This window comes from Primulina eburnea, chromosome 15 (genome assembly GCF_022965805.1).
Source record: "Primulina eburnea isolate SZY01 chromosome 15, ASM2296580v1, whole genome shotgun sequence".
NCBI classification, from domain to species: Eukaryota; Viridiplantae; Streptophyta; class Magnoliopsida; order Lamiales; family Gesneriaceae; genus Primulina; species Primulina eburnea.
The window spans coordinates 32969010-32995656 of NC_133115.1; the positions used below are offsets into that span (position 1 = coordinate 32969010).

Below are 26647 nucleotides of genomic sequence, written 5' to 3' on the forward strand. Positions count from 1 at the left end.
CACTAGACCCCTACACCATATATCAGAAAACAAGAAAACAGAGCAAAAACATGTCCATTGATCAATAATATCTAGCCCTCCGGATTTAAGATATTACTTGCAGAGGTTTCCGTGGTCGAAAAGGTGGAGAGGAACCGAGATTTTTCAGTTTTCTGATAATAAATCATGGGATATTGGATGATCCGAGAAGATGATGATAATACTTTTATGTATTTAATTTTTATTGATTTATTTATTTAAATGTGTTGGTCAAAACATATTAATAGTAAGTTTATGTTTGGACAGATGAATTTTGATTTTAAAAAATGCAACATATAAATCATATTTATTGATGTATTTTGATTAATCACGTCGATTCTCAAAGTTTTTGTTATTTGCAAGTTGTGTTGGACTAGTGATTGGTGTATCATCGTACTCATTCCAAGTCCAACCATTGCTGGAAATGGACCAACGAGAGGAAGAAGTCGGTGTGCACTTTTCGAACTTGGAACGATGTAATGCTTTTCACTCCGATTTACTAAAACCCTAAAATTGAGTTTGATTATGGCTCGGCCTATTTCCCTGTAAGAAAGAAGGACGCGTGTAGAAATGTTTAATTCGGTGAGAATCAATTTTAAATCGGGCCTCCGGCGCTTTTCGACGGCGATTAGAAGCAGCCATATCGACGACGAAGGAGATTGGGCATTCGCCTCCGAGTGGTGGGGAGGAGAAGGAGGAGGAGGAGGTGGCGCCTCTGCTGGAGAAACCGTTTTTAGAGGAATTTCACGCAGTGGAAACGGCGTCGTCTCTGTTTTAGCTCATCCTTGTTCCAAGCCAGTATGTTTGCTTTTGCTGTATTGTCTGTGTTCGTTCCATGTATATGGTGGCTGTCTCCGACTTAACTTCGTGTGTCCTCTTGTATCCAGCGGGTTTTCATCATATACATTGTAACTCAAGTTCTAGATGTCGTCATTATGTTGAAAGTCAATATAAATGCTATAGGTGTCAACTAATGTTGTAACAACGGTGACACAGGATAAACTTCATTGGGGAAGGGCAGAGAATTGGCTTCAACAGAGGTACACTGAGATATATCCAGGTCTTAAAAACCATGGAAAATTCGTAACTACAGGTTATCAGTGGCGAACTCTTCATTTTAATGATTATACTCGAGAAAGCACGGTTAAAGTGATGGCTGCTTATAGACAAGGAGAACCTGGCTCTATGTTCTTGATGCAGCAGGCACATTGTCTGGCTGTACCATGTAAATGCCTCCAAATTTGTTCCCTCTGCAATTTTGCTGCTATTATTTTCCCGTAGAATTTTGAGTATCACATCTTACGATATGCATGCATTTCCTGTTGAATGATCTACTGCAGATTACACTATTGCAGTCATTTTCCTTGTGACATTAATGTAAATGAAATTCAAAGTTCGAAAATAATTCTCTTGCATTCCCATTATCGTCACGTGATATTTTTTCTTCCCTCTCCTTTGTCCTAAAGCATGACAGAATGAGGAAAAATATACCTTCCTGTTGTTAAATTATACAAATGGAACTTTCCCTGTCTGCTTTTGTTTTCTCGATTCTTGACCACAACATTTAACTGACTTTTATCGCCTTCATATCTTTCTGCAGATGTGAAGAGCTTGATAGCTGCTGGATTGGCCACCATCTCATCATGCAATTATGATTTTAAGAAAGCTGTACTTGGGAGGCAAAATATGAATATATTATGCATTGGTCATGGTGGAGGAAGCATACCTTTGTTTTTGGCAAGTAAAATTCGAGGTTAGAAATTTGAACTTCCTTTCTGATTGAAGGATTTGTCCTCCACTCCTTGTGATCAAACATTCCTGTTTCAGACTCTTACTGTCAACAAGAACCAATGAATTCAAAATGAATCTGACTGTGCGTGCTGGAATAATTTCTTTGACCAGCCAATTTAGTTCTTATTGTCTTCATCTACTCGTTCTCTTTTTGTCAAAAGTTCTCTTTTATCTTTGCTGAAATGGTTGAACTTCCATTTTACTTGGATTCTTTCCCAAAGACCAGTAAGATTGTTATGCTAAGTTGTTTTGCTTTCTTCAGGTGCTATAGTCCACATAGTTGAAATTGATCCCATCGTAATCTCAGCTTCGATTCAAGCAATGGGTTTTCCGTCTTTCTCAGTTATAACCCCATCAGGCAAACGCGCATTTGCAAAGCCAGATCATGCAGATGAAATACTGTGGAAAGGCACTCACGAGAGGCTATTCTTGTTTAATTCAGATGCAGAGCAGTTTATTCTTGAGAGCAACAATATATATGATATCATCTTTATCGATGCCTATGATGGAGATGATATTTTTCCGCACAAGCTGTGGAATCCTCATTCCCCGTTCCTCCAAGCTCTAGGGAACTGCCTTCATCCGGATCATGGAACAGTGGTTGTGAACTTGCATTCATATGTTGACTTAAATGTCGATCCATCTCATCCATCTGGTCTGCCCTTTGTGCCAAAGGGCCAGTATGTTTCTCAAGTGTCCCGATCGTACAAAGACGCTCTATTAGGAAATGGGAATTCATCCCGTGGTTTTGCATATACAGTTTCTGTACCTTGGCTGTACAATACATCTCTTGTTGTATGCCGGGGTTTTGGTAGACCCGAGGACAGTTCAGGCCAGAATTTGGTTTTTAGCACTCTGATGTCCAAAGCACTCGAAGTTGATAAACTCATAAACATGCCGTTTTCATGTTTGCAATATATAAAAAGAAGTTTTACTCCGGTGGACTAGGGTGGTATTATTTACTACTGTTTATCTCGTACTATTTGCTTCAAATGGCCACCCAATTAACTTTCTGAGAAAAAACAAAGCTCGGGAAAAATGCGTACACAAGGAATATAGACTACCAGATATTACCACAATTACAAGTTCCATTTGAGAACCTATGGTATCGGTGTGCATCTCTCACTATGATCTCCCTCTCCGTCACCGTGCTAATATACCTGAATGCCTCGTGGCAATCTTTACAGATCCTCAAATTCTTTACAATCCTCAAAGGCTTTCCAGGTGGTGCGACACCACCCAATAAACCGAAAGCCACTGCCAATTTTTCACTGTGATGCCAGAGCGACGCCCTCTTTTCTTCTGCGTCTACTTCATGCAACATCTCATCCAAAATTGGTACATATCCTAAATTTTCTATCTCGTCCATCAACTCATGTCAACTTTGTATAGATCTCGTCCTTCCTAGGATGCCTTGTATCTCCAGCGAAGAATACACAAATCGATCCCTGTACTTCAATCCAACTCCTCCCAATCTCCTTTCTCAATCTCCTATCATTCATCATCTTCCATACTTCTTTGACCCCATCCCACCTTTCAGTGCTTGCAAACGTATTTGCCAAAATCACCAAAGCTGAGTCATCGTCGGGGTCCATTTCCAACAATTTACTGCTCATTCTCACAGCCATCTTGGCGTTTCTATTGCTCACACAACTTGATAACAACACTCTCCACACAGCTGCATCAGGTTCATATGGCATTGTCAAAGCAACTTTTTCTGCCTCCTCTAGCCTTCCTGCCCTCCCTATTACTCCAACTAAACACGTGTAGTGCTCAATCCTCGGTTCCAATCCATGCTGCAGTTTCATTCTATTGAACCACCTTTCAGCTTCCATATCCATACCTGCATTGTAGAATGCTGTCAAGACTGCCAAAAAACTATATTCATCCGGCTTCATTCCTCGTCTTTCCATTACACAAAAAAGATCAACCACAAGTTCAACGCTCCCTTGTTGTGCATACCCTGCCATCATCGCATTCCACCCAGCTATGTTCAACCCAACCTCCAACTCATTAAACACCATCCTCGCCTCCTCCACGAGTCCGCACTTTCCATAACCATCGATCAACCCGGTCCCTATGTACACATCTGAGTCCATTCCAATCACCACCGCATGCCCATGAATGATCCTACATTGCTCGAGCATTGCCACCCCCGCCGCAGCACACAAAGCCCCGGATAAGCTATGAAATGATGACAATGCATCCTCTCTCCTCGTCTCAGCGAAGAGCCTTAAAGCGTCAATGGGCCTCTTATTTTGAGCCAACCCATTAATTATAGCACCAAAACAAACTTCATCACGCACAGACAGTTCATCGAACACCTTACGTGCAGAATCCAGATCCCTCGTCTTACAGTAAAAAGAAACAAAAGCAGAACCAACAAAAGCGTTTTCATACAAAGAAAGTTTAAATGAAAGCGCTTGAAGTTGTGGGCCAATTGAATTATAGTTCAAGAAAGCACATGTTTTGAGCAAGGAAGCAATTGTGCGTGCGTTGGGAAGAATTGTGGCGGACTGTCTTAGCATGGAAAGCAAGAGGCGGATGGCGAGTGGGGAGGCGGAGAATGCAGAGATTATGGAAGTCCATGTGACGGTGTTTGGGCAGGGTATGGAGTTGAAGAGGCGGAGGGCGAGGGAGTGGAGATTGGAGTTGGAGTAAAGGGTGATGAGATTGTTGAAGAATGCTCTGTTTTGGGGTGCGGGGGTTATGCTTGTCTTGATCGCTTGCGCGTGCATGCATCGTGGGTCAGTCTGTAGTGAAGTCATGTTACAAAAATTTATGGATGTGCTATCCTTGTAGCTGTATTTGAGTATTTAACGACCAATTGCATCATTTCTGGATCAAATGTTTCGCCAAATATTACAAATATTCTCCACCCCTATCGAAGAATTTAAGAGACAGTCAGTCTCTCCGCAGATTCTTGTAAAATTTGATGTGGCAGATTTGGGATGATGCACTTTCTTGGCTCCCCGGACGCCGCCTCATCTCTCATTGAAGATGATGTCAAGTGAAGGCACCTCCATGAGTTAAACAATTATAAAGTGAGTGGTTTTTAATCATGGGGCTGCGCATTAAAGAGAGATCTGAACAGGATCAACTTCCATTCGAAACTCCGGAAAACGGTTGCGGTGGTCTAGACTCCCGGATTGTTTGTGGTGTTATATCCAAGATTACTTCTCATTTGATCATGTTTTATTCTAGCTTTACTTTTGTTGAATGTAACTTGCAATTTTCATAATCAATACATTTGAGTTTAAGTTGGATACCGGGACAGCCGCAGGATTGATGACTATCATCCTTCATCAAATGTTTGGTTTCATGTTTCAAAGTCTGTGACAATCCAAAAGGCCCGACAATGTACATACAGTCTAGTAATTACCAGGATTTGGAGGGCTTAAGCACAGAACTATGTGCTGAGCTTATTTTACACAAGATGATGATCATCTCAAATTGTCAGACATTTAAAAAATTGTCAAGATGCATCAATTGATGATCTTGTATAAAACACGGCATATGATGTTGTGTATTCCCAATAACAGAAAATCCAAATCCGTAATTACCATGTGTGTCGGGTGCGTGTTCAATCAAACCTTGACATTCTTGTCAAGTCATTTATATCATATTTGTGTCCCATCTCCTTCTTGGTTCTGCTAGCAACAATTTTGCTGTTTTGATTAATGTTAAGAGGAGAGGGAAAAAATTGCAAATTAGTGAAAATGGTGAAAAAGTCAAGAAATTTGGGTGGGAAATTCCAATCGTGAGAGCCAAAGATGATTTAAACATATAATTGTACAGCGGAAAAAAAAGAGCTATTAACGAACTGAGCTCATTCGAGCTCGAGCCTATGTGTGTATTAAACGAACCGAGAACAATTCACATGGCAAATGGGATGAAAAAGCCATTATGGTTTCTCGAAATTACATATTAGTTGGAATTTAATTGTTTGTTTGAATTTTTTTTCTAATTTTCTTAGATAATAGAAAACAACTGACACTGTTTGACCCTTTTATTATTTGATTGCATGCATGCCAATGTTTGACATGCCTAAAAGCTAACTAGGGAGGAGGAAAACATAGAGCATGCAACCAGAGATAAGGAAGCTTTTCAATAATAAAGAATAAATATCCCAGACAAGGACAGAAAACAGGGAACAATTCACATGGCAAATGGGATGAAAAAAGCCAAAATCTTTTGATTCTTCTTGTTCTCCAATTCCCTCCACAAAACACTACAATTTGCACCTTCGTCTCTATTCCAACCAGCCACCAAAATTTCTACGGCAACATCCCTAAAATTTCACTGATAATAACATGAGTTCATGCCCCTAATTTTCCTCAACTCCCTCAAAAACCTCAAAAACATGATAATCAATTAGTGGTTTTCCAAGAAGAGACAATAGCTCCACTCCAAATATAGTCATCTCTCTCACAAATTACACTTGCTCTCAGTGATCTGCACAGATTCAAATATAACTCATGTAATTGCATAAGATTTAGAAAGCACAAGATTTTCAAAGAGAGCAAAGGGCTTATATCCTTACCATCTTTTCTCTTTGCCAAACCTCTTGCAAACAGCAAGCAAATTACCAAAAACCCAACTCCTGCTGCCCCTCCTAATATTATAGCCACAGTCTTCCCTGTATTTGGACTTGACCCTGTCATCATTCAAAAACAACTTGCCTTAGTAAATTCTTAATGCTCTTTCAATCACCAATAATATATAGAAATAAGGCCAAGATGTTTAAACCAGACGAACATCTTAATCATCCTCCTTTATACATGAAATTTACTGATTAAAATATTAACATCACAGTTGGGAGTCAGCTCACAAATCAGAGTTTCGTTAAGCAAAAAAAAAAAAGAAGAAGAAATACGCCACTTAGCAAAGAGAATTATCAATACCTGATGAAGAAGGAGAAGTATATGAAGAAGAAGAACCAGAAGAAGAAGATTTTTTAGGGACTCCATTTGGATAATAACTATAACTAATGAAGCATTTCTGGAGATAGATTTTGCCAGAAATGGAGCTTCCACACTCGACCTGAGCTCTCTGGACAGCATTTTGCACACAGACCACACAATCAGAAGCTCCAACATCGCCCTCGCACTGCCCCACTGCAAAAACAGATTCATAACTTGCTGTATAAAAACCATCGCTACTAGTAATCATGCCATTTTCAAGTGAAGATAAGGCAGTGTCCCTCCTCTCTTCAAATCCAGCCCCTCCGATATTTGTTGCACTACAACTCTTGTACAACATTTGCATCCCAGAAACTTGTTGGAACCCCGCAACCTCGTACAGCATGTAGCACCCAGAAAGCTGAACTCTAGCCGCAATAGCCTTGCCACAGAGCTTGTCTATGAGAACAGGCAAGCCGCTTACACAGTTGTAGCAATCAACATTTGACAAGTCGCCACTGCATTGGAAAAGGCCGTTGATTGTCGACTGAGAAGTGCCAGCGGTAGTCTTGAAAAATTTGGCCTTTGAGGATTGTGCAATGAGGGTGCCATAAAGGGATGAAATTGCTTGTGAATAAACCCCAGACGGATCTGATAAAGGCTGATTCGCACAACCCTTGTACACTAAGGTGGTGTAATCATCAGCAGATTTGGATAGTGGGGTGAGCTCAAAAATGGTTGAAATGAGCAGGAAAAGTCGGAAGAAAGAGAGTGGATTCCTGGGAAAATCCATTGTTGGAATCTTGATAGGATTAAATCATGGGCTCTTCTTGTTTCCTGAAGAGGCTAAAAAGATAAAGATTTTGGTAGATGCTTTTGTCTAACCGAGAGGAAAGACTAGGCAAAATTTACAGGCTTCCATTTCATTCCCTCTCTACAGAAAGAAAAACAAACAGGGAGAGTGTGGTTCTTTTGGGGTTTTGGTATTCACTATGCTTTCAGAGGTTATGATGGTGTCTGACTATCTATGGAATTTGACAACAGAGGAGCGTCTTTTCTCCTTAGGGCGAGAATGTGGCACGAGGATGATGTAGGCAGGCAGGCCCCGCGTGGTGACACTCGCCGGCGACATTTACTTTTTTTAAAAATATATATATATATGATCAAATCCAACTGTCAAATTAATATTTAATAATAAAACAAATTTTTAGAATTTAAAATAACACTAACATATGATATTCAATCAAAAAAATTATATAAAATTTAAATGTCAACGGTGAATAAAAAATCAAATACTGAAATAATATGAATAACATAAATGTATTAATAAAAAAATAAAAAGTGCGATATTAAAAACACACTAAATTCTACTTTAATTCGCGAGCTACATATTCTAAATTATTTAAAAAAAAAAAATTATGGGCGAGCCCATCCCGTCACAACCCGCAGCTCGTTTGGGCTAGCACAGGCCACGAAAATTGGTAGAGGAGATCCTATCTATGTGGACACTACCATCATTTCATTTCAATGGATAACATCTTGCCACACATACAATTTCAAAAAAAAAAATGGGTCCTATATATACATGGGCAAATCTTGGCCATCCATCCTATCATGGGACAATACCCACATGGATAGGATGAAATAAACCACAAAAAATGTAATCCAACCCATCTATTTTCAATAACGGAACAGGGTGGCATGTCGGGTCTAACACATTTTGGCTGGTTTTATTATTCTAACGGTTGATCTAATAATGTTTCATGTTTTGACACATTAACATTATCAACATTAATATTACTCATATGTTGATAAACGAAATATTAAATACACAATTGATTGTTGTACTATTGTGAATATAACGTCTCACTGACCATAATATACATGCATTTGCGGTATTAGTGATTCGAATAGAAGATTCGTCTCATGAAATTGACTTGTGAGATTGTCTCACAAGAGTTTTTTTATACCAAATTATGAAATGTGATTTTCTTTCTTATTTTCACATTTTATATCACTAATACCAAATAGAAATTCACTGCATTGAATTTTCCACCCCTCTTAGATTAAAAACATCTATCCTCAAACTCATTAAATGAAGCATTATTCTCTTGTGGTGTAGTAAATTCCCTGTCATATTTAAAGATAACAATGCACTTCCCATGTCAACATAAAACCACACACTTGAAAAAGTACAGATAAAGGAATTTAATATACTACCATTTCAAGATCTGAATGTTCAGTTCTTTTGGAGTGGCCACATACAAATAAATATATAAATCATCTATCGATACTTTTTCGGACGTGCTTATGACACAAAGTTTGTCATATGTATTTTACTTGACTAACATAATTTATAATTTATTACTTTAATACGAGAGTTTACCTAATACACATCGAGTAATAATGACTACGAGTTTTTATGTTAGTTAAAAAACAGTCGAACTTACCTCCTCGCATTGCATTGCATTTTCTTTTAATTTTTTCCTTGTCAACATACTACATACACCTATTCTAGGCATCTCTATCTTGGTCTAGGAGAATACTCTCCTCCAAATAATTGGTTATTTACTCTTTTTTTTATTCAAATTAATATAACAAATTATTAAAATCAGTAAGTACGAGTGTTTAACCGACCGACCCTAATTTGACAATTCTAAAAATAGTGTCCACTACATGAAATAAAATCAACCGATGTCATGGATGCCCTTATCTCATATGATTGAGACGTTGATTTAATTAACTTCTGAATATTGTATTACAAAAAGAAGACCATCTTTGATGAAAATTCAACATCAATATTTATCTTTTTATTTGATATTGACTCGATGTGATCGTCTTAAAAAAAATTACTATTTATTTTGATGTCATTATCTCTTTTTTTATTGTAGCTAGGATCGATGTATTTGGTTGTTTTTCACTACAATAACAATAATGAAAGATTGAATCGACATTGTTTTACATGAAAGTTTTTAATGGGATATGAGAAAGATTATATATAGTGACTTTTGAAGAAAATACAAAGCTCGGCTGTTAATTGAGTAGGTCTCTTATGAGACGGTCTCACAATCTTTATCTGTGAGACAGATAAAACATAACGATATTCACAATAAAAATTAATATTGTTAACATAAAAAGTAATATTTTTCATGGATGACCTAAATAAGAGATACGTCTCACAAAATATGACTCGTGAGACCGCCTCACACAAGTTTTTACCATGGTAATTTTAGCAGTAATCCTTTTGTTATCAATATATAAATTTAAATTATAAATTAGAAAAATACAACTAAGTTCTTGATTCGGATATTTTTTTAATTAAATAATATCGTATTTTTTTTTACAGGTTATAAAGTATAAAATAAATAAATAATTATTTTTATATTTTAGTAATTTATTATTATTATTTTTAAAAAACCTTATTATTATTATTATTATTATTATATTATTATTATTATTATTATTATTATTTAATTAATTCATGTCTGAACAGAATGCTTTCCATGGTAAGGTTCTTTTCTTTTCCACAAATATCGTATTTTCTGAAACGGAAAGGGATCAGTCTTTGCTGTTTCATATGTCCTCGGATTCCTTCCCCTCTTCATCTTGCTTCACCCCACCGCTTTTCTCAATTCACGACTTAATGCGCATTCCCTCTGGACTATTGTCAAGTTTTGAATCTTGATTTTAAAAATTTTTTTGGGTGACAATCGTTGCTTTTTTTCTCAACCGAAAAAAAAGAACAAACAAGAGTAGAAGAAGAAAGATTTGGAAAAAAAAGATAAGAAAGGTATGATTGCTATAAAAGACGGGATCTCAGATAAGCTTTCAAGATTGTTCTCTGATTCACCATCGTCTCAAACGTTAGATCAAGAATCTGAGGTACCCATTTCGTGGAATTTTGTTCCACGCATGCACGCAATGTTTGGAGTGATTTTGAGTTTTTTTAGGAATAAGGGATTCAGGGAAATCGATATTTGTATTTGATCTGTTAATAAAGTTGGGATCTTTGAGTTTTAGGCCTAATGTTGTTGCGGTGGATAATTTATTTTGCTTAATGATGATGATGCTACTTCGGTAACTTTTAATTTGATCTCGTTCTAACTACTAATAGATTAGATTTGTTAATGTTGCTAGATGGAATTTGATTTACTTCGATAACTTTCTCTGTTTTTGAATCCAGCTGAATGAAGAAGATTGTCGTGGAATCGGGCTAGGTGTTTGTTACCATTTTATTGGCAATGTTGTTGGTTTGACCAATTATTTTGCACAGTTCAAATTGGGTTTTGATGTCTAATTTCCTGAAGAGAATGTTAGGGGCTCAGATCTGGTGGGATAAAGATAAATAACTGAATTGTAGAGTATGCAACTTTAACTTGCTCTATTTCCATCGAAAGTTTTTTTCTTCTTCTCTCTTTGAAGGGAAACATAATTCTAAAGCCTTATTTTTCCTTTCAAACTGTCCTCTGTATAATTCTTTTAATCAGCAACTCGAAATCATTATGCTACTGAACTAGAGGGCCACCATGTTGTCGTGTTCTAAGCTTTTTAAGGATTAGGCTAGTGATTCAATTTCCTGGTGAAACATTGAAGATACAAGCAATGGTGATTTCATCTTATCATCTAATTATTGATACCAACCGATATGCATGAAAAACATGTTCTTGCGGAAGGGAGGCAGGCTGAAGAATTCTGTGCTTGTAAACTCAAAATACGACACCTTTGCTGTTTGCTTCAAGCTCTTAAATCACTTAAGTGAGTGAAATCGCTCTAAACTAGGAAGTGGTGAGTCTGAAAACATAGTATTGTTACAAACTTTGTTGCGTCTTGGAATCTTAATCACAGTTTTGTTCGTCTGTTCTAGTTGCCTATTCTAATTTCTGGCTTCTACATCATACTAGTGTAATCTAATATGGTAGATTGGAGAAAACTACGAAATTCCTTACAGTGAACTATAGATTCCAAGTTTTCCCCAAAGGACAAATTAACAATATTACACTACCACGGGAAGATTTTAGTTTCTTTTCTTTTCACTCCTGCCTTTGGTAAATGCTCATGGAACGAATAGCTGATGTCGAGTCGATTTGTTGAACTGACTATGTTTCTAGCTTTTCCCAGTTGCATCATGTCGTTGCAAGTGGAAGGAAGATCATTTGTGTTTTACCCTTTCTTGCCTTGCCCTTTTCTTGTAGGACAAAGTGTTTCATATGTTTGTGATATGCTCTCTGTTATGGCCTGTTTTTCTGTCTTGTTCGTAAGCATTTATCATTTTTTTGATGAAATAAATGTGTGATATTTGAACGACTTGATCATATTGTGTTTGTTAATTCCCAGGGATTCATTTAGTAATAAAATATATGGATAGAGAGACAGATGTCACAGAATATTCACATGGCTATGCCACAATAGTATCGTAAATTATCGTGCAGTCACTTGCTCGAGTAACACCAATGACAGTAAAATTTTACTTGGTTCTGAATGTCTTGCTTCTTATGGAGCAGTGTCTTTTCAGAATGTCTTGCATAACTCTAAACTTTCATACATGTAGGCCGGACCGTGTGCTAAGGATGGGAAATCTGTGTCTTCTATGCTTTCCTTCATTCTACCTTCTTTTGGTTGGTTCAGAACAAATGGACACAAAAATGAGGTCAAATCAATGGAATCATCAGATTCATTTAAATGGAAAAGTAAAAGTTTTTCATGGAAAGATAAACCCTTGGATGCACATTCCAAATGCGATCCAGTACACGAAAATAGGGAGAGTAAAATTTGAATGAAGAAAATGGCTTTACTTGGAGCATAAATCAGAATAACAAACTGTCAGGTAGCCCGTTTGAATATGGAGAACCTGGATCTGGGAGAAGCACTAGTAGCAGCTCTGATATATTTGAAGCTGCCATTAGCCCTCATGATTTTGAAAATTCCATGTCCACTCTCATGGATGATTCTCTTTTTATTTCACCACATTTGCATCAATTCTTTGAGTCATCCCTTCCTAATATTGTGAAAGGGTGCCAATGGGTCTTGTTGTACAGGTAACATTGATTAAATCTGTTTAGATACTAAGTTTCATATATGGTTCTTGATGTGTCTTCTTCATCTTGATTGAATGGCAGTGCTGTGAGACATGGTATATCACTTCGTACGCTCATCCGAAATACTTCTGGCCACTCTGGTCCTTGTCTATTGGTGTGGCAATCTTTACATTGAAGTCTAAAACCAGATGCACTAACATATTTAGTCCTTTTACTCTATAGAAATCTTATCTGATCTTGCATGCAGATTACTGGTGATAAACAAGGTGCCGTGTTTGGTGGGTTGCTAGATTGCCCTCTTACGGCAACTGCAAAAAGGAAGTATCAAGTAGGCTATGCGCTTCTCTAGTTTCTGGATCATTTAAATTTCATGGTTTCAGATTATCGGAATTTATTATGTCTAAGTAGATGTAATATTTTAAAAATTCTGTGTGAACTGTTTGACAGGGAACAACTCAAACTTTTGTTTTCACAACTGTACATGGTGAACCAACGCTATTTAGGCCAACTGGTAAGAATGTTAAAAACTGTACCTTTGGATAAGCTTCAATTCGCTCAAAGGGAAATTTGTGAATCTGAATCTTAGCTTATGTTACACGGTTGAGTTGTATAGATTTAAAACCACATTCACAACGAAGAAAATCTATCCCTAGTATAAAGAGAGTCAAAATTTTGGTCACTGTTTTCTGGCAAACATAGTTTTTTTGTTTGTTAGCAAAGGGTGCTTGGTTGCTTAGAGGGATCATTTAGGTCCAATGATCATTAACCTAGCTGAAAAATCTGCACATTGTATTAGGCCTTTGACTGAAACCTCTTCCATCCCGTTAGTAGCAGTCTTGCCAGCATAGGTGAACTGATGACATTTTTTTACCTCAAAGGCAATTGAATGAGTCATTGAGTCTGCTCCATAATTGATCATAAATTTAAAGTTAACATGCTTATTTAGTGAATACAATTGAGTTATGGTTGGGTTGAACTTCACAGAAGATTTTCCAAAATAAGTAAAAGTTAAAAAACTGACTTCCTGTGTTTCTTGTCTAGGTGCCAATAGATATTTTTATCTGTGCTTGAATGACTTGCTTGCCCTTGGAGGAGGTGCAAACTTTGCCTTGTGCTTGAATGAAGATCTGTAAGCATTTTCTCGTGCATACTTCAAAGCTTCCTGCATTTTAATAAATGAGAATATAAGTTTTCTGACCCATTCCGTGATTCTCTATTAAGATTGTCTGGAACCACTGGACCTTGTGAGACGTTTGGCAACTCGTGTTTGGCTCATGAACAAGAGTTTGAAGTGAAAAATGTAGAGGTGGTGATACTATTACCTTATGATCCTTTCTCGAGTTTTGCCAGTGTATGTTTTGCATATTATGATATGGTTCTTGATTTATAGACTTTTGATAAGTCATAGATACACTCAATTTTTACTCAAGGTATGGTTCAAAATTAATTTAGATTTTCCAATAGTTGCAATTGCTTTGCTTCCTCTTAGGGAAGCCAGAGCAGGAAATGTTTTATGTTGAAGCGTTTAAAATTGCGTTATTGTCGGAGTAGGAAAAGGACAACTAGGCGCCTCTTTTACCCCCAAGGGGGCATAGGTTAGTAGCCAAGTGAAAGATAGGCCAACTTCTCTCTGGTTCTGCTTTCACCGAATGGAGCCGAAAAGGGATATTTCATGTATAATCCTGCATAATTCCTTGTGACAAGCAAGTGAAACCAGATCTTTGTTTAACGCATTTTTTGGGGTGGGTATTCCAGAAAGCTATTGAGCACTAATTTGGAAATATGACGAGGGGCTAATGAAAGATATGGCATAAAACTTTAGGCTGTAACTGCCACCATGATTGCTCATTACTTGGCCTTTACTTGATGATTCTTCTGAAGTTTACTTTGTAGTAATCGTAACCTCGAGTTTTTTTTTTCGATTTGCAGCTGTGGGGTTTTACACACGCATCTCAATACCTACATTGAAGCTAGAGGTCATACGTTGTCTTTGTTTTTACTTGGCTGAATTATTGATTGTTCTATTCGTTCATTTATTTTTTCTATTTTCTGATATGTGCTGAAGAAGTTGCCTTTCAGCCTAGGAAGATTAAAGTATATATGGATAGCATCGACTCATAGATTTGAATGTAATATTTATTCTTATTCATCACTACTGTTCGTCATTTTGGCGTGGCTAGTAGGACCACTGAGCTATTTATTATTATATAAACTAAAATCAGGCAGTTTTAAAATTTTGGGCATCAAATTTGCAATTTGATTTGTGGGTCAAATTTTTCGTACATTAGATAAAACGAATGCGGTATGAGATATGTTATTGGGTTGTCAAATACACTAGGAATCTATGTTTTTGGTTTTCGAAGGTTGTTAGAAACGACACACGGAATTACTACACTTGTAGCACATGATTAAACCTCAGGAAATAAACCAAGTGCAGTATCCCTATAACTATTCTTTGCTGATGAGAAGAATCAACGACTCGGTAGGATGGGTGTTGATTTTCCCATTCATGGAATCTCGGGCTTCCCATCTGAATTGCTGCCGGCTGTGGTTTCTGCTGGAGGAACTGATCCTTTGTTGTTCTGATCGTCAAAACTTGCTGGATCTAGATAAGATTGGAAAGGAGGCAACCTGATAGTGGCAAAGTTAGCAAAATACCAAGAAAAAAAAAAGATTTTGAAAACATTGTGGACTCCTTGTACCTCGCTGCTGTAGTAGTGTGTCCGTCTATATTCATTTTCACGTCAAATATATTGCCTCCAAAGATAGTCTTGTCTGTGAAATATTTGGACATCAGATATTGTTTGTAATCAGCCTCGTATCTCTGCAACTTTTCGGTGGGTTCATCTGCCTCCATGATGCTGTCAAAAAAAAAAACCATGATAATTGAAACGCATGCCAACTCCACATGAGAATCTACGCCCTTGGAGCCAAGAAAAAGAGACAGTAAGCAAAAAAAGACAGTAGTAAAACGAAAACAAGTTCGTAACAAGCAGAGAGAATTCGGGTCACAAAAGCCATATTCGGATTTTTGTTTTTTTCAAAAAAGCTGAAATGGGCTCACGTGATACTGGAAATAAAATTGTTAACACGTGAAAAAAGAAACTTGAAGAAAGAAAAAATAAAAATCAAAGCTTGATTCTGAAAATACGAGAGAAGAAAATGACCCAGGGAAAAGAAGATTAATCGCTACTGCTGTCAAGTAAAACTTACTCGATTGGGTCTTTAATGGACTCTTTGCTTTGCTCCTCAGAACCCATTAGCTCCTTGGATTCATCCTTCAAAACAAATTAAAACTTTAATCATACTCGTACATTAAAGATTCAGAAAATTTAAATTCGATACAGGCGTGCGGTGACCTGGGTGTAAGTAAAAGCAAAAGAAGGAAACAAGAAAAAGATACAATAAGAAATCACCACCGGCGGTTCAACTTTGGCTACAGAAGAATGTGTGGCGGAGACTTGGGAGTTGGAAACCGAGCTTTGTGACGAAGCTGGTGCCGCCATTAGAGAGAGTTTTGAATGAAAATTTTCTGTTTCGTGTCCTTTCGCTTCCTAAATAAATACTTCGGAGAGTGAAAAGAGATGACGTTTACACGACGGATGTACTTCGACGTACAAGCAGGAAAACTTTTGATATTTTCTTTATAAAAAAAAAATTGGAAACATTTTTTAATATTGATCATATGAAAAAACATTTTTTTTGGGATTAAATTAGCCAGAATACCTACTCTATATATAGGATTAACCCGTGGTGTTTTTAATCTAAACTACACAAACAAAGCGAGTCCATGAATTTGGTAAATCGATAATTTTTTATATTCTCTTATATAAATAATTTATAGAGTATGAAAGGATATATTTTGTGGTACGAGTTTTGTATCAACATTATGCATTAAATTTATAAACTAAAAATAGTATTTTAGATTTCAGAGTTAGACATGTAGCATACATATATAATGTACAAATTAATGATCCATATATCTCCAAAATTAATGTTTTGAATGGTTTATCGTGAAATATTCGACACACAACAAATTTAGTCTTTTTTTTTGTTCTACGATGTTTGTGTAAACATCGGTTGTTATTTACATTTGAAAAGAAAAACTAAAACAAAAATTAATTACCAAACGGCCAACACTGCCTGTTCACAAGGGCTTATAACAACCGATTAGCCGGTATAAATCATCCCTCGGGACAATTTCACAAGCTATCATGATTTTCTGGTTTCACATGATTTTTGGATCCAAGCAGTGAAATTTCTTGCATATCAACACGAAAGCATTGCGCCGCCACCGCAATAATGTCGAAGATTAGAATGACGTTCACTAGATGATATATCATCTAATACTAAAAACCCTGCGAAGAAGCAAAAGAAAATTGTTCCTGTATAACTCACTTGGTTTTATGTTAAATGGCACGTCAAAATGTTTCATTTCCCCTTTCGAGGCAAATCTATTACAAATTAGAACAATAACTCAAAATTAAAATGATACAAACAATCTAGTCATGAACTCGTGATTTGGTTGTTTGTCTTACAAATGATATCGCCCGTGGTTTTAGATTTTTCCCACCAAATATCCAGAATTCGATCAATCTCACCAACTATGAGGCAATAAAAGTGTACCCTATGAGTGTAAGCTCTGCATCGAACTCATCTATCAAATTTAACCTTGCATGTATGATAGAAAGTCCATCAAATATTTGCTTCAAGATTCTGATGGACCATCCTCCTCGGGAAGTCCAAATATTCTGAGATTTCTATCCATAGAGCCAACAGCGATGTATTTTGCATCAGGGCCAAATTTTACGCATGTTGCTTTGCCTGCATCCAAGGAAAGCCATGTACGTACATACAAACATGATCTATCAAAAAAGTTAATTGACAAAGCAATATTTGTCTTTTTTATTTGCAGCACGCAAGAAAACATTTATGTCAAGCTTGTGAGCAAATAAAATTCATTAGATTGTAAGGGAAGAGATTTAACCTGTGCCCGACAAATCAGGGAATGTCTTAATACAACTCCATTCAGATTTGACATTGGCAACCTGATAAACTCTGAAATCGAAGCAGTGTGGGATCACAATCGTGACAAATTGATGAAAACAACAATAACCCAACTTTTTCAAGGCTGACAGGGGTACAGCATTAAACAATTCAAAAGCAATGGTCAGACTCAGATACAGCTAACAAGTTTTGAAAGAGAGGGGTTGAATGATTTGGTCTCAACCTTCAATCAATACAGGGATTTATTTGCAAGATTACCTAATGTCCGATCCTCCTATTGCAAGGTAATTTCCACTATGATCAAATTCCACTGCATAAATAAGAAAGAAAAGCACATGTATGAGAATATAAGAGTTGTCCTGCACGTCAAAATTGCAACCTTACTGAAATAATTATCTTTCCTTTACTTCAATTTACAGAGCAGATCACTATTGAAAAGACAACTACAAAAACCACCAGTCAAACTAAAAAAACCATAACGTAGTGCTCCGAGACCTATCTTAGTAGTATAAGCAGAACAGATTTCGATAAGATGTATGTTATGAACCTAAGTTGTGACCCAAATAGCAGCGGCCCAAATAACTCGGGCAGTGAAAAGCCCATTTCGATTCGTATACTACAGACAGCGAAGTGGGAAAACATGTGGGTTGGAGAATAAAATATGAGAGAAGAGGGGGGTGTGAGATTCATTCATACAAATTTTTCTGTTAGTTCCTTGTGAAAGGAGTTGCTAGTGATTTTGCTAGGGAGAGTTATGTACAGAGAATTTACTCTGGGAATTACGTTTGATGTGATTATAATATTATAATTTCTTCTCCTTGTTACTTTCTTTTTTGGATTCCTTTAAATTCATCTTAAATTGTGCAAAGCAAAACATTGTATCCACATAAATGCTCGATATACGACACTAACAAATTAAAGAGTAAGCGCCAGGCACCACACAAGTTTCTAGTAGTATAGTATCAAACTTTTTTATTTTTATTTTACTTTTGGATAGAGAACCAAATAACATATATCAGACAAGATACAATACCTGATTGTGTAGGTGTATTCTCCTCATATGGAGAGAAAGTCCTAAAGTTCCTCAATTTTCGTAGATCCCACAACTTAACACCATCTTGAGCAGCAGTCTAAAAGTTGAAATACAATAATCATATCCTAGAACAATATCAATGAAAACATTCATTACAACTGAGGCAGGTAAACCAACCGCCAGGAAGTAACCATTTTCTGAAAATGAAATGGAAGTCACTGCTCCAATATGCCCATCAAATCTCGCAACATTCGCCTGAACAGTAATCATAAATCTAAGACTCTATGATAACAGAAGGAAGCAAAATGAAGTGAAATATATTCACAAGAGATATAATTTCACCTGACTCTTCACATCCCAAATCTTAACAATAGCCCCAGTGGTACCAGTTCCAAGGATGAGACCATCTGGGTGAAAAGCTGCAGATGTGTAGCCTTCAGAAGATCCAGAAGCATCCTCAACCTGTAATACATTATATGAATGACCTAAACCAAACAATCCATTGCTATCCCGACGAAACGAGTAGCCAACATCCAAACAAAAATACAGATAGTGGCCATACCTGAGTAAGGCATAAACCAGAAGCTAGATCATAGAAGCACCACGTGCTATCAAGAGAAGCCGTAACAAAGTAGTTATTGGTGGCATGAATTGTAACAGCTTGAACCTGTGTAATTTCACCACAAGTACCAACATATTTAACAGATCTTCAGTATACTGAATGAGTCCACAGCACACATGAGAACACCACATAATTTAAATTCACGAGTCAAACTAACTTCATCAAGGTATGCGTGAAAAGGAGTGAACTAATTACCACAATTACTAGATAATATATCACAATCTTGGATGAAAACACCCTGCATGCTATTACAACAAATCCTCCAGTTTGCATCGATGGTAACAGACATTAGATTTTCCCTTTATATTTCAGTTTTAGTCAAGCCAAAATAGTGGCTGCTCCAAAATCTAAATCCTTCAATTAGGCTCAGATAACTATAAAGTGAACAGGATATGCTTGGCAGTTCGCTGCATTCACTAAGTAATGTTGAATGCATCATACAAAAGTTCATCCACTTATCCAACGGTATCATGTTTGACAAGAGTAATCAAAGGGACTATGAGAATCACGAGTAAAAATAGACTGAATATATTTTCATTAGCATAGATTAATCGATTACCTCAGCAGTATGATCCTTCAAAATATGCTTACAATCATAGTTTCCATTTTCAGATCCTTGCCACACTCGAACTGTCTGCAGAGGAGATAACATAAATGTTGGATGTGACAAAAAATAGAATAAGGGCAATAAAATTAATTTACATAGTAAAAACTATAACTGATATGGGAGTTACTATGAAAACTAAGATATCCTACGCATTATGCAGTAAAATTGTGTACATAATGCAGCATTAAATTCAAAGAAAAGCGCAAACATCTACAACATTCTGTAGTTGCCTTGCCAAGTTGAATTTCTACATTTTTTTCTCTTTTTGTTTGTAAGGGAGGTTGAAGTGAGGTGTGAGGATTAATACCCTCCATCAATTTAGAAGATGTAACAATCAACAAGGAGGCTAATTCAGCACACGTGTTACATTAACTAGGGCCAAATGCACCAAAATGAATAGTACCAAAATGATCACAGTTCAATTGATTTTCAGAGAAATTTTCTTTAATGTGGACAAATCTAAAATCTAGATGAGAAATATCCCCCCCCCCCCTCTATATTAACAGAGACATTCAAAGGCTAGAAGACGTCCATGGGGAAGCTCCAATAACGCCTTCTCTCCCAGTAAGCACCTTCTGATAGCATATATCAAGATTTAAACTTCACTAGCCTGAACAAAAAGTGAGGCTCGATTTCCAGTTTCAAGCTACTTCCACAGGAAAATGAGAGAGAATAGATATATATAACGACTGCAACTGCCAGCGGAGAAACTTTAAATTTCAAGTAATTTCAAAAACTTTGTTCGAGTAAGCGATCACACTTTTGAATACTTTAAGCCGATGCACAGGGCAAATCTGCATAATTTTAAGCTCGGATTTAAGTAAATCGCAATTAATCCCAAGCACAGAGGCACAGAATGTATCTAACTCAGCAGTTCCCTTCATTCCATAAAAAACAAATAGTTGCTGCAGAACTCGAGATTGTGATACAGCAAACAACTAAATGGTAAAGATACAGAAATTTTACAGTAAAAGAGGTTTTACACATTCCATAAAAGCAATCAATCTCTGAATCACCCTAAAAATACATCATTAGACCCAATATAATACCCCCATAGAAAGGCCAATTTTTTGAGAAAATCCGAGTCAAACGAGTAAAGCAAAGTGAAGACAAGTACAACAGATATGAGACTAAATAGATTGAGCTGGAAAGGAAAATGTAAATAATTTCTGACTGCGAGTCTTCAAATTACCTTATCAGCAGAGCCAGTAACTATGAATTCAGCCTCAGCAGCAAATTTGACATTTGTGACCTACAGACGGGATACATACACCAGATTTAAAATGTGGAAAAAAAATATAGAGAAAAAATTATATATAAAGACTGCACTGACAGAATCAGATAAAAGTTTATTTCAGATTACCTTTTTTGAATGACCACTGAGAGTCGACACTATCTGTCCTGAGGGCCTATCAAAGACTACAGCATTTGAATCAACCCCAGCAGTGACAATGATGTCCTAAGGTATAGGATAAAACAAGAATGTCATGAATGATTAATTGATTAGAACCCATATAGAAAAAAAAATTGGTGACTGAACTTCATGGATCCAATAAACATCGATAATCAGAAGGTTCTAAGGCTATGTTTATATTCAGTTTTTTGAAAAGTATATATCTTCAAAATATAAGTTTCAACTATCTCGTTTTCACTTCATTTTGAAAAACTTACTTTCACATCTCCCAATTTAATCATACTTTTCGTTTCAACTTTCACCCCTCTTAAAAAATCTAATATTATATTAATATTCTAATATAATATTATATACATTAAATTTTAAATACTCTGAAAATTTACAATCACAGCACCCCACATCCTTAATTATTGATTTGACACCAAACAACCTCAAGATTGATCGCAACAGTCAATAATGTTTCTTATTAAGAACAAAACAACAAAACATACACTTCATTTCCCAATATATATTTTTTTAAAAAAACTTATTTTCTCAAAGAAACCTCCAGAAATGACGGAACCAAACAGAAATTGCCCTAAAATTTTCCAACAAATCTGGTCTACATGAATAACTACATAAGCCAGCCGCAGGCACAATAGATTACAGTTGCATTGAAGTCAACCTCCCGCATTTTTTTTATTATCTGGTAGGTATCTGCAAAGTATTTTAGCACTCTTAACCAGAAAACAGCCCTTCCAACAATGAAAAAAATAAAAAAAATATAATCATGGATTGATCCATTTGGTGCAGGTAAAACCAAAAACTTTCTTCCTTTGTATTATCTGTCTTAGTACGAAGAGAATGTTGATGTGTGTGGCAGCAACCCTAGTTTTATCACGTTACAATTATCAAAACCGATAATGCATATTCAGTCGTACCGGCATGGCCCCATCGATTTTGTTTTCGATTAAAGCAATTCGAAGTTCAGAAGAACTGCATGAGGGGGCATTGAACAGCTGGAAAAGGCCGGGGCCCGCTTACAGAAAGTGGAAATGGAAGCCGATAGGCGGGCGAAAGGCTAAGCCACTAATGTCGTGGCGAAGGAGGCCTACTATGTGTATACTGGATTAGTAAGCGGTGAAATACCAAAACAAAAAATTCCAGTGAACTATTGAAGCTATGTGTGGGTTCCAACTTCAAATGGAGGACAGACATCAAAATTTTCTCATATTCCTCTGTGACTGATTGTATGATATTGCTAAATATACTAAAAAGAAACATTCAGTCAAATTTATGTAAGATCGGAATAAAAGAGGGATGGAAACAGTTAAAGAATTTTAGTACATATATAACCATTACAACAATCTTGTTTAGAAAATAAGTGGCCAACAAAAGCATTTCCATTTGACAAGTTGTTTTACCTTGCTTCCCGAACAAGAACTCACATAATATAATATTCCGAAAAATCATGCAATTTTTTGTCTCTCATAATAACTGGAAATCATACAAACAATCATGTGATTACCTATATTGACAAATTTTAATTGCACACGGAACCCCAAAAAACCCTACCTTAGATGAACAAGTGCTCCAAGAGCCATAGTTTATCGAATGTTCTCTTGATGTACCAAAAGCTATAGTTAATAGCAAGATATCAACTATGATCTTTAAAACTATATAGCATCCCAAGTGCTACATCTAGATTGCTATGCCACATAAACATGCATGCAAGACAACTGTGAAATTTTTGTTTCCCAACACAAACCATAAAATATATCTTACAGTTCCAAGTCCACAGACCACAAATAAACTTTTTTTTATTAAAATGTCTTATTTCCAAGCAATGTCAATCATGGGAACATGCAACAAGATCAACAGGCTTTGCTAGTGAAATCTTTTCAAAGAGGGCCATGAAGTTCCTCTTTGGTAAGAATCATCAAATACAAAAAAAGGCAAAATCAAGACATGTACCTTGGAATACTGAATATCCAAAGACAATATGCCAGGTTTATTAGTTCGATGAAGAGGGTGACTGTTAAGTTGAGTGAACCTCTCCAAAGCATCAACAGGAGCCAATGTTGAAGGTATCTGGACGAAAATACAAAAAAGGTGGCAAAGTAATGGGAACATACTTCTTATTCCAATATTAAATTGACACTCTTAATTCATAAAGCTGTAATTGACACCAACTATCACCTGGCGCTTTTTCCTTTGTTGTGAAAGAGCAGCATTACAGTCTGTAAGCTCGGAAATAATACTACTTGAGATTCCTGGACGCATTCTTTTCCCATCTGGGCCCATCTCATCTTCCTCAGCAGCTGCAAAGAAACACGTGCAAAATTAGATATCAAAAGTAAGAAATGTGAAAGAAACCAAGCTAACTGAACAAGTCAAGAACCTCTTTTCCCATTGCTTAATGGAGCAGCATTTGCTGCATTTGGAGCAGCAAATGACAAGGGAATCTGTCTTTCAGCCTGTGCCAGTAATGACCTAGCCTCATCCCTTTCCTTCTTCAATCTTGCAATAACACGACATGCTGCATCATGCTGAAAGACAGGATAGAAAATATTTAACCACAAACAGCACACTGAAAAAACCACCATACTTCATCCGTATAAAACTCCAGTCATCACCAGGAAAAGGACAGGCAAGAGCTACAAATTTAAAAATTAGGCAGAAGGCTATGCAAAAGCAAACATGATTGTCGAAGAAACATAGTGTGCCATCCCAAATTCATTTTATTTTTAAAAAAAAGTGTATTACTGGTACATAGACAAAGGCCTTAGGATGGATAACATATTTGGTATCCACAAAGTGCTAAAGAATTAACATGCACAATTAATTACCATCTGAATTCATATAAACTCATTCATACCTGATATAATGCATGACTTAGCTCTTGCCTTGCAGTATGTAATTGTTGCTCCAGCGCAAAATTTGAAAGCATCAAACCATCCCATTCCTAGTTTAAAGAAAGACATAAGAAAAAGAAAAATCCACTGACAAATTAAAAGGTTTTTAGTCTTCCATAGTAGCGAAATTCAAAAAATAGTTATCATACAAGAATTGAAATAATACCAATTGGGCCCAAACATGAATGATATAGATAATATGCTAAAAGAACTAAAAGAGATTTTTACCTAGTAGACAGCTAATTCATAGACTCGATAGATTTCTTAAAATGCTGAAACCAAATAGAAGAAGAAATGGAAAATGCAAGGTACGTGCAAATATGCAGCCTGAAGCCATGAATCAAAGAACCTTTTAATAAAGATTATTTCAGATTCCATTGCTCAATAAAGTTCCCTTCATAATAATAACCTCAAAAAGTTCAAAGGTCGACAAGGTTACGAGCATTCAAATTTCAAACAGCAGACAAACACTTTGTAGCATCACAAAAAATCACAAATAGGGTATCAAAACCTTCGTATTTGAAAACACAAACGAATAAGACTTATTGATCTCACATACTCTTTTCAATTAATTAACAAAGAGTTCACAAAAATTCTTCAATTCCAAAGTAAATGAAGGTGAAAATGAAGGATAGTGGGTTAAAAAATTCACAGACCGTACACCTCATAGGCAAATTGATAACAAAAAAATGAACTAAGTCGGACAAGAAACAGAGAGACGTACAATCTGAAACATTCCCAGCATTCCAGGAATGCTTGCAGCTTGCACTGGTCTGGGCTTCACTATCTGCACATAACTCCAACCATAAAGCTTTACATTGTTCTTCAATCAACACATCATCAGAAAACGGTAGACATTTCCCACCATATGAAGAATATAAGGATAAACTACAATCCCAAAATTCTTAGGTATCCTACAAAGTACATACCTTCCCAGTCTTGATTGGAACAATATCTTCCATTGTCAGGGATTCTCCAGTAATTGGACATTTTCCATAATCCTAAAGAGAAAAACAACAAGGAAAACAAATCACACGGAGACATGCACTTGAATTATTTCAAAACAATAAGTACATACATACAACAGTAACCCCAAAATAGAAGAAACAAAACACCAACTTCAAGTAACAAAAGAGAAGTAACAGCGTAAGGGCCCTAAATCTACACCAGCTTTTTGAAAGCATTATCACAAAATTGTTCTCCTGTAAATTACCGCAGATTGTCCACAATGTTTGTCAACAAACAAAGCATTGCAGTGATGATAAGGAATGCATCACAATTCATAAATTCCTAAAAAGAGGAAGAAAAAAGTACAGACCAAGATGTGGCGCTCGATTAAGCGTTTCTCGAATAGAAGACCTGAATTCTTCGTGACGACAGGTTCCTCTGGAACCTCTCCGGAAACTACACAGTTTCAGTGAAAACGACACATCAGCTACAGCAAAAAAAAACCACACGAAGATAGTGAAAACAAGAAGTTAGCCATAGAAAGGAGAGCAGCAGAGATTTACTGGAACAATTCATGGCGATACCGCTGCACTCTGCGTGCGTTATATCAATGAAGCGAGCACTAGGGTTTATGCTCGGTGTGTTTGGATGGGGGAGGAGGAGGAGACGACTGGAAGGTCCAATTAGCGAGTTTATACATTAAACATAGTACGTGAAAAATGTAATCTAGTGTAATTCGATTTCAATATGTCAAAAATTTTTGTGAGACGGTTTAATCGATCGTATTTTGTGAGATGAATATTTTATTTGGGTTATCCATGAAAAAATAGTATTTTTTATGCTAAGAGTGTTACTTTTTATTGTGAATATCGGTAAAATTGACCATCTCATATATAAAAATTTATAAATCGTCTTACAATAGACCGATTTATTGTGTTTTTTCAATAAATCGTAAATTTTTACAAATAATATTTTCGTATTCAACGTTGTATGGTTTGATGTTATAGTTTGGTTTTGTTTTGTTTTTTTAAAAAAAGTCTTTTATAATTTAATATCAACAAAAAAATCAGATGTGCAAATTTTTATTTTTTTAATGTAAAGCTTTGCTTGATTCCTACCGATTCCAACCCTAAAAAGGCAAAAATATATGTAAGACGGTCTCACGGGTCTTATTTGTGAGACGGATCTCTTATTTAGGTCACCCATGAAAAAATATCACTTTTTATGCTAAGAGTATTACTTTTTATTGTGAATATGGGTCGAGTTGACCCGTATCACAGATTATGATCCGTGAAACGATCTCACATGAGACTCACTCCCCTAAATATCAGGGGCAATAAAAAAAATTTAAGTCGAATACTTATTTTTTTCTAAAAA

The 26647-nt window shown here is 36.3% G+C and overlaps 7 protein-coding genes across 9 annotated transcripts; 2 read left to right on the forward strand and 5 right to left on the reverse strand.

Annotated features, from left to right (window-relative positions):
• Positions 1 to 427: 427 nt before the first annotated feature.
• Positions 428 to 2757, forward strand: LOC140815241 (uncharacterized). Its single transcript, XM_073174364.1, has 4 exons — positions 428 to 816; positions 1015 to 1243; positions 1619 to 1771; positions 2072 to 2757. Exons 1-4 carry the CDS (start codon positions 589 to 591, stop codon positions 2755 to 2757), a joined length of 1296 nt encoding a protein of 431 aa, XP_073030465.1. The 5' UTR covers positions 428 to 588.
• Positions 2758 to 2869: 112 nt separating this feature from the next.
• LOC140815661 (pentatricopeptide repeat-containing protein DWY1, chloroplastic-like) lies at positions 2870 to 3178 on the reverse strand. The gene has a single exon (XM_073174735.1). The coding sequence runs from the start codon at positions 3176 to 3178 to the stop codon at positions 2870 to 2872; it is 309 nt and encodes a 102-aa protein (XP_073030836.1).
• A 4-nt stretch (positions 3179 to 3182) lies between these two features.
• LOC140815662 (putative pentatricopeptide repeat-containing protein At5g52630) lies at positions 3183 to 4577 on the reverse strand. Its single transcript, XM_073174736.1, has one exon. The coding sequence runs from the start codon at positions 4575 to 4577 to the stop codon at positions 3183 to 3185; it is 1395 nt and encodes a 464-aa protein (XP_073030837.1).
• A 1407-nt stretch (positions 4578 to 5984) lies between these two features.
• LOC140815243 (plasmodesmata-located protein 2-like) lies at positions 5985 to 7823 on the reverse strand. The gene is made up of 3 exons (XM_073174365.1): positions 6714 to 7823; positions 6353 to 6466; positions 5985 to 6264 (listed from the first exon to the last, which is right to left on the reverse strand). The coding sequence occupies exons 1-3, from the start codon at positions 7501 to 7503 to the stop codon at positions 6257 to 6259; spliced, it is 912 nt and encodes a 303-aa protein (XP_073030466.1). The 5' UTR covers positions 7504 to 7823; the 3' UTR covers positions 5985 to 6256.
• A 2387-nt stretch (positions 7824 to 10210) lies between these two features.
• LOC140813878 (uncharacterized) lies at positions 10211 to 14894 on the forward strand. The gene is given in 9 exon segments (XM_073172671.1): positions 10211 to 10592; positions 12259 to 12477; positions 12480 to 12745; positions 12827 to 12899; positions 12993 to 13073; positions 13193 to 13256; positions 13787 to 13874; positions 13967 to 14051; positions 14675 to 14894. Coding segments are annotated over 9 exon segments (1005 nt in total). The 5' UTR covers positions 10211 to 10502; the 3' UTR covers positions 14714 to 14894.
• On the reverse strand, positions 14778 to 16351 carry LOC140813877 (uncharacterized). 2 transcript variants are annotated; one of them, XM_073172670.1, is made up of 4 exons: positions 16165 to 16351; positions 15959 to 16023; positions 15448 to 15606; positions 14778 to 15376 (listed from the first exon to the last, which is right to left on the reverse strand). In XM_073172670.1, exons 1-4 carry the CDS (start codon positions 16249 to 16251, stop codon positions 15253 to 15255), a joined length of 435 nt encoding a protein of 144 aa, XP_073028771.1. In that variant the 5' UTR covers positions 16252 to 16351; the 3' UTR covers positions 14778 to 15252. The 2 variants fall into 2 exon arrangements, with proteins under 2 accessions (XP_073028771.1, XP_073028770.1); XM_073172669.1 differs by having other exon boundaries at positions 16162 to 16348.
• Positions 16352 to 17110: 759 nt separating this feature from the next.
• LOC140813833 (pre-mRNA-processing factor 19-like) lies at positions 17111 to 25993 on the reverse strand. 2 transcript variants are annotated; one of them, XM_073172586.1, is made up of 18 exons: positions 25834 to 25993; positions 25641 to 25726; positions 25252 to 25323; positions 25047 to 25109; positions 24286 to 24372; positions 23809 to 23956; positions 23607 to 23728; positions 23382 to 23498; positions 21378 to 21473; positions 21207 to 21266; positions 19967 to 20041; positions 19348 to 19452; positions 19128 to 19247; positions 18963 to 19040; positions 18786 to 18882; positions 18011 to 18062; positions 17733 to 17803; positions 17111 to 17569 (listed from the first exon to the last, which is right to left on the reverse strand). In XM_073172586.1, exons 1-18 carry the CDS (start codon positions 25844 to 25846, stop codon positions 17454 to 17456), a joined length of 1578 nt encoding a protein of 525 aa, XP_073028687.1. In that variant the 5' UTR covers positions 25847 to 25993; the 3' UTR covers positions 17111 to 17453. The 2 variants fall into 2 exon arrangements, with proteins under 2 accessions (XP_073028687.1, XP_073028688.1); XM_073172587.1 differs by having other exon boundaries at positions 25047 to 25105; positions 25248 to 25323.
• Between the last annotated feature and the right edge of the window lie 654 nt (positions 25994 to 26647).

Excerpts from the sequence above, each read along its gene's own strand:
- LOC140813833 (XM_073172586.1), bottom strand. Across the intron at positions 23,499-23,606 it reads AACAAAGGAAAAAGCGCCAG|ATACCTTCAACATTGGCTCC; the intron begins GTGATAGTTGGT and ends ATTTTCGTCCAG. Across the intron at positions 19,453-19,966 it reads TGAAGGATCATACTGCTGAG|GTTCAAGCTGTTACAATTCA; the intron begins GTAATCGATTAA and ends GAAATTACACAG.
- LOC140815661 (XM_073174735.1), bottom strand. The coding sequence starts at position 3,178 with ATGGACGAGATAGAAAATTTAGGATATGTACCAATTTTGGATGAGATG.
- LOC140813877 (XM_073172669.1), bottom strand. The coding sequence starts at position 16,251 with ATGGCGGCACCAGCTTCGTCACAAAGCTCGGTTTCCAACTCCCAAGTC. Across the intron at positions 15,607-15,958 it reads TCCATTAAAGACCCAATCGA|CATCATGGAGGCAGATGAAC; the intron begins GTAAGTTTTACT and ends TTTTTTTGACAG. Across the intron at positions 15,377-15,447 it reads CACACTACTACAGCAGCGAG|GTTGCCTCCTTTCCAATCTT; the intron begins GTACAAGGAGTC and ends TGCCACTATCAG.
- LOC140815243 (XM_073174365.1), bottom strand. The coding sequence starts at position 7,503 with ATGGATTTTCCCAGGAATCCACTCTCTTTCTTCCGACTTTTCCTGCTC. Across the intron at positions 6,467-6,713 it reads TACTTCTCCTTCTTCATCAG|GGTCAAGTCCAAATACAGGG; the intron begins GTATTGATAATT and ends GAATGATGACAG.
- LOC140815241 (XM_073174364.1), top strand. The coding sequence starts at position 589 with ATGTTTAATTCGGTGAGAATCAATTTTAAATCGGGCCTCCGGCGCTTT. Across the intron at positions 1,244-1,618 it reads ACATTGTCTGGCTGTACCAT|ATGTGAAGAGCTTGATAGCT; the intron begins GTAAATGCCTCC and ends ATCTTTCTGCAG. Across the intron at positions 1,772-2,071 it reads TTTGGCAAGTAAAATTCGAG|GTGCTATAGTCCACATAGTT; the intron begins GTTAGAAATTTG and ends TGCTTTCTTCAG.
- LOC140815662 (XM_073174736.1), bottom strand. The coding sequence starts at position 4,577 with ATGACTTCACTACAGACTGACCCACGATGCATGCACGCGCAAGCGATC.